This window comes from Anneissia japonica, unplaced genomic scaffold, assembly GCF_011630105.1.
Source record: "Anneissia japonica isolate Jap-2015-1 unplaced genomic scaffold, ASM1163010v1 scaffold1889_len2455224_cov183, whole genome shotgun sequence".
NCBI classification, from domain to species: domain Eukaryota; kingdom Metazoa; phylum Echinodermata; class Crinoidea; order Comatulida; family Comatulidae; genus Anneissia; species Anneissia japonica.
The window spans coordinates 251,981-258,005 of record NW_022752980.1 but is presented as its reverse complement, the minus strand read 5'-3'; the positions used below and the strand labels follow the sequence as shown (position 1 = coordinate 258,005).

General features: G+C 31.9%; 1 protein-coding gene across 2 annotated transcripts in view; it reads right to left on the bottom strand.

Annotated features, from left to right (window-relative positions):
- Positions 1-2,609: 2,609 nt before the first annotated feature.
- Positions 2,610-6,025, bottom strand: part of LOC117122536 (MAM and LDL-receptor class A domain-containing protein 1-like) — a 114,460-nt gene continuing 111,044 nt past the window's right edge. For both annotated transcript variants that reach the window (XM_033268129.1, XM_033268130.1), the window contains 2 exons: positions 5,746-5,812; positions 2,610-4,809 (listed from right to left, as the gene is read on the bottom strand). In XM_033268129.1, coding sequence (XP_033124020.1) covers positions 4,789-4,809; positions 5,746-5,812 — 88 coding nt within the window. In that variant the 3' untranslated portion in view covers positions 2,610-4,788. The remainder of the gene's footprint in view (positions 4,810-5,745; positions 5,813-6,025) is intronic.

Below are 6,025 nucleotides of genomic sequence, written 5' to 3'. Positions count from 1 at the left end.
AATGTTTCTACTAGTATTTGTATATGTATATATGAACCTACTGTTCATCTTGCATTATTATTTGTGAGTATATAGGTATATATATAGGCATATATATACACTGTTGAATAAATATAATATAAATCATCAAAGGTACATATACAGTGTTTAATAAGGACATGATAGAACATCGTAGACTACCCTGTAGATTTTCAAAGAATAAAGTCCTATGAAAAATCATTGTGTATAAAATTCCTCCGACGGGATTCGAACCTGCGACCTCTTGCTGACAAGTCGAGCGTCATAACCACTAGGTCACGAAGGCTTCATGGTTGAACAGGTCCAAATACCCGTCGGGAACATTGTATTACACAATGCTATGCCTCAAGAGGGCGTTTGGCCAGATAAATCTGGAAATACGGTTAGAAATACTGTCGTATATTATATATGATATTGAAGGAAGTTAGCCGTTAACACTGTTGAATAAATATAATATAAATCATTAAAGGTACATATACAGTATTTAATAAGGACATGATGGAACGAATATTGTTCTATAAATAAATACACTGTGTAATAAGGCCTCCAAAGAGATTCCAACCTGCAACCTCTTGCTGTCAAGGCGAGCGTCATAACCATTATAACGCACATGCTTCATGGTTTCATATTCAAATAACTGTCAGGTAATATATATTACACAATAGTGCGCCTTGAGAGGGCGTTAAGCGAGAAAAGTATGGAGGTACAGCTGGAAATTAATAGTAACATGTAACATTCGAATACTATTTACCTTTCTTTGATGATATATATATTTGGACGGTAAAGAAAAGATTTTTGGTTCGAATACCTGTTTTTCTCAAGTATTTATCGTCTATAATATCAACATACCAAAGTTACTGTCATGTGATATAACCATTATTATATTATATAATTATATTAGGCCTATATATATAAATGTTATGTACATATTGTAAAACGAACATACATACGTACAGTAAATATGTGTATGTATGGGATAGAGATAAATGCAAACGCCAAAGACCTGGAAGAAGATTAGGCCGATAAAATATCTATTGATATTGTTTCCTCTTTCTAGAGAGTTGGATTCAATGGCTTTTAATGTAATGGCATATTGACAGTATATTACATACGGTACATATGTAAATTGAATAGTTGTATTATGGACTCCTATTTTAATGTACCAATTTTAGTTGTTGTAACCACTATTAAGGGGACACTTGTTTTGTGGTTTTTTTTCCCACATTGTGTCACCATAACTACAGCAGTCTCAAAATATGAAGAAATCGTTCAACTTTATATTTTGAAACCTTTTGAGCAATAAACCAGATTTTTCCCCTGAATCCTTAGAGTGAACTTTATGGCTAACTGCATGTCGTATAAATCAATCTTGTCAATTGTGACCGTTAACTATGGGGATTTCTTTTACTTTGTTTTTTCGTGTACTTTCAAGTAGGATTCCAATCCAAAGTATTATACTTTACATGATTATATTTTGTTTACACTACAATGTCGGGGCCCCTCGGGCCTGGGAGACCTGGCGCGCGCTCTCCCCCGCCCCCCCCCGCCCGTCAACGCCACAGCGTTCACGTGAAAAATACTACTTTATGACAGTACAGAAATCGTAATGTATTCAAATTTAATAATAGTAATACTATTAGACAAACATAAGAAGACATGGATACAAATAAAAATACATTACAGTACAATAATGAAGTATATCAAGAACGAAAACTTCGTCTTTAGCATAAGTCGATTGGCGTACTAGTTATTAATACATATTCAAAATATAATTGAGCTCAATTATGGAACTCATTTCACCACAATTTAAAAGTTCCACCTTTTAACCTCTTTAAATTTAAATACAAACAATATTTATGCCACGATTTATGTTAATAATAAACAATAGACCAGTTGTTCTAATGTAAAATTTACCATATAGGCTTAAGCTATTCATTGATGCATTTAGTGAGGTTTTTTTTTTATTGGTGTTATCTTTGTTTAAAATTATTAGATTAAAATTTTCTGCTTATTTTTAAGGGGTTGGTCGATCCTTAATCCTTAAGTGATCCACCCCCACAATAAACTGTAAGTATTTATCATTAATCATACTTCATTACTATGATAAACATTTGTATTGCTAATTATGTTCAATGAACTTCGTGTGGAAATACATAATTTCAATTTGAATTTAAAAAATGTATTTATTATTTATTATTAAGATATTAATCGCTTATACACGCATCTAAACTTATAGAAATCCAGTGCCCATGATGGAGAGATTGTTTGTATTAATTTTTTGGGAAAAACCATAATAATGTAAACAATGTATACTTTTTTTTATTTGGTGTGGCAAAGCCACCTTTATTAGCCACAAATGCATAAAACCAAATCACAAAAATTAACAGAAAAGAGAATAACTTAAGAATTATTATAATTACAATACACAACTTGATTAATTATGAGTCAATTGCGTTTTTCAGAGAACTCCTTTAAAAAAAAAATATCTTCTTTGCAGTTAACCAGGGCAATATATATTTCTCCATTTCATAGTTTTTTTTTTTTTATTTCAAGATTTAAAGCATAGATACAAGGCATGGAATGCTTTGCATTTTGCTCCGGTATAATATGTGTAAACGGCAGAGGGTTAGGACAGTGTTGATTGCCTTCATTTGAATGTTTCTAATTCCAAACAAACTTTATTCCAAAAGTAAAAACTAACATGGCAAAAGAAAAAATGTGTTCGAGTGTTTCTTCACTTTCTTTGCAAAAGTACATGTATTGTTTTTGGATATACCGATTTTAAATAAAAATGATTAACACCTAGAATCCTGTGAATGATTCTGTATTGAAACCATCTTAATTTAACATTAGTACAACTGAAAGTGACATTTGACACAGTTTCCCAAATATTATTATATTTGTTATTTGAAATTCCTATATCCCTCTGCCATTTTTCTTTATATATTTCCTTATAAACCAAATTAGAACAAAATACCTTAATACATTCTTTTGACACTTTATGGTCCTTTAAAATCACCTCAATATTAAACGGAAAAGTGATTCGTACTAATCGACATTCAAACTTAGTATGAATTAGTGATTTTTTTTGAGCGAATCAATCCGTAATATTCAATGAAATTTGTATTGATGTTAAATTTACAAACACATTCGTGCATGGTCAAAAATGCTCCATAATCATTAATAATATCATTGACCGTATGGATACCTTTTCTGGCCCATTTCTTGTTACAAACGGGGCGATCAGCAACACAAAAACGACCATTACGCCATATTGTTTGTTTAAGCATATCACTATCGTCCAATAGCGAGTTTAAATGAACAAAATTTGATCATGCTAGTACTACATCATACCAGAACCGGCTATTAATGCGTTCCAAGCAATATAGCGGAGCCACCATCAATGTCATTGGAATCATTAATGCAAACTAGATTTCTAAAGATATTGCACCATTTAGCGTTAGTCGTCAATGCAAATCTTCTAATCCATGTTATTTGTAGGGCTTCTACCTGACTCCTTATATCAATCATACGAAGCCCTCCATTTGAATAGTCTTGAACTATAACAATACCATACCATATGAAATTGAAGATCACTCCGTTGATTTCTTTTACGAATGTTTCATAAGGATTAGGCAATGTAAGAATAAGGTATGTCAACTTTGAGATCAAGAGAGATTTGACTACAGTTATTCTACCTAAGACTGATAGATTTCTTCGGGACCAAATATTGAAAAGATTTTTAATTGTCTAAAATGTTGTAGTTAAGATCAATCATGAGTTCTAGCGGCTGGGTGAATTCAACCCCAAGGATATTAACCGCTTCAAAAGGTTTAACCCAATGAACTTTGATATTGCCACAAATAGTACTTCTATCCACATAACGTTTTTTTGTTGATGTTCACTTTTAACCCAGATATCGAGACGAATTTATCTAATTCGTAAAAAGTTTCATACATAGATTGTTCTGATCCGTTGGTGAAAATCACGGTATCATCTGCATACAGAGATAATTTAAACTGATGATTTTCATTGTTAATCCCTTTTATTCGTTTATTTTGCCTTACCATCATTCCCATTACTTTAACACACAAAAGGAAAATATAAAGGCTCAGCCCGTCCCCCTGCCTGCATCCCCGAGTAACGTGGAAAGATTCAGATATAAACCCGTTCACCAAGACTGAAGATATTGCATCGTTATATAAGACCATTATCCAGTTTATAATCGATGGACCAAATTTAAATTCTTTAAAAACTTTATATATAAAAGAATGGGAAACGTATGTATACTTGTTATTAACCTCACTTACGACCACCTTGCTAATTTCTTTCACCTATAGATTTAAACAGATTTTAATGAATGTTTTGGTATTATGATTTTTAATTATGATGATATGATGAAGTTGGTCATGTCTATCTCGTAATTTATTTGTGTTTCTGTGTACTAATTAACTCTGTTGTTCTACATTACAATAGTAAAACAAAAACACCGCAGAATATGGTACTGTACTACATTTATACAAAGGAAAACAAAATGGCATTGAAAAACAATATATTATTATGTATATACTGTTTGATAATAACAGGAAAATAGTTTTTTTTTTTACATATGCATATACAGTTGTAAATTTAAACGACAATTCTTTAATAATATAATGAAGAAATAATTTCAACGAGGGGTTAGTTTATAACTTTTGAACTAGTTATTATTGCCCCACACATTCACTGGTTTCGGCGATCCTGCTAGATTTCCTGTTAAGCTCGATGCAGTCAACAATTTATCAACTGTTCCTGTGTATAATGAGAATCAATAGACAATAATTGTGATTTTTTTTTAAATGAAAATTGCATTTATCGAAAGATGATATCAGCTACCCCTTTACATACTTAGCTACACGATAACTTGAGTAGCCTTTAAAACACAGGTGGGGAAAGTGCGGCCCGCGGGCCGCATGCGGCCCAACAGCGATTTGTTGGCGGCCCGCGACAATGAATTAACAACCCTATATGTGCGGCCCACCAAGCAACATTGGCTAGAGAACACCTTGTTTTTTTACGGCCCGACACCCATCATATCTACAAAGTAACATTAAAACTGAGAATAAAGTGGTGTAAAAGCAGTGCTTCGAGGTTTTTGGAAGCTCACTGGAAACATCAAAATTTGAGTGCGGCCAGCGGTGTTAAATCAAAAATTCACTTTAGCCCTTCGACCGATATTTATGCCAACTCCTGCTTTAAAAGGACCAATGAAACGTAAGTTCAGATTAGCAGGCTCAATGTTGACAAAGATAGACATAGGCCTAATTATTATGTAAAAGACTAAACATTGGTCTAATACATTATGGCATATATGCAATTGATTATGAATATAAACAAACAGTTTTACATGCGATGGTTAAAAGAGATTATATAAATCATTTTGATTTACATTCATGATGGACAATGGAAACCATTGCCATATGTTTGCCTTTCGAAAGTTTTAACGACGGAAAAAGATTGTAAAATTACATTTTATAGTATTCAAACACATTCAAACCAGAATGCTCTACCAACTACTGAACCCTGGTTAAATGTTAATATTATTGTAATGAACAATAAATACTCATACTGTTATTGCATTAAATTAAACATTAATGTGCGAATAAAGCATTCATTTCAACATTATTCAGTTTAGCTTTAAGTTGGAAACATTGTTTGATCTTCATATATTGAGATCTGGTGACTTACCGTATCGAGTGAATTCGTCTTTAGGGGTATGACCTCAATCATGGTTCTCTTTATTTTTTTCTTATTCCTTTAATTGAAATAAATATTTGTTTGTATTGAAACTGAACTTAGCATACTAATAATAATGAAGACGATAATAATAATTATTATAATATTATGACAATGATGAAAATACCTAATAAATAATAACAATAATATGTATTATTATCATAATGGTTCTTTATGATTTGTTAGGGGTATGACCTCAATCATGGTTCTCTTTATTTTTTTCTTATTCCTT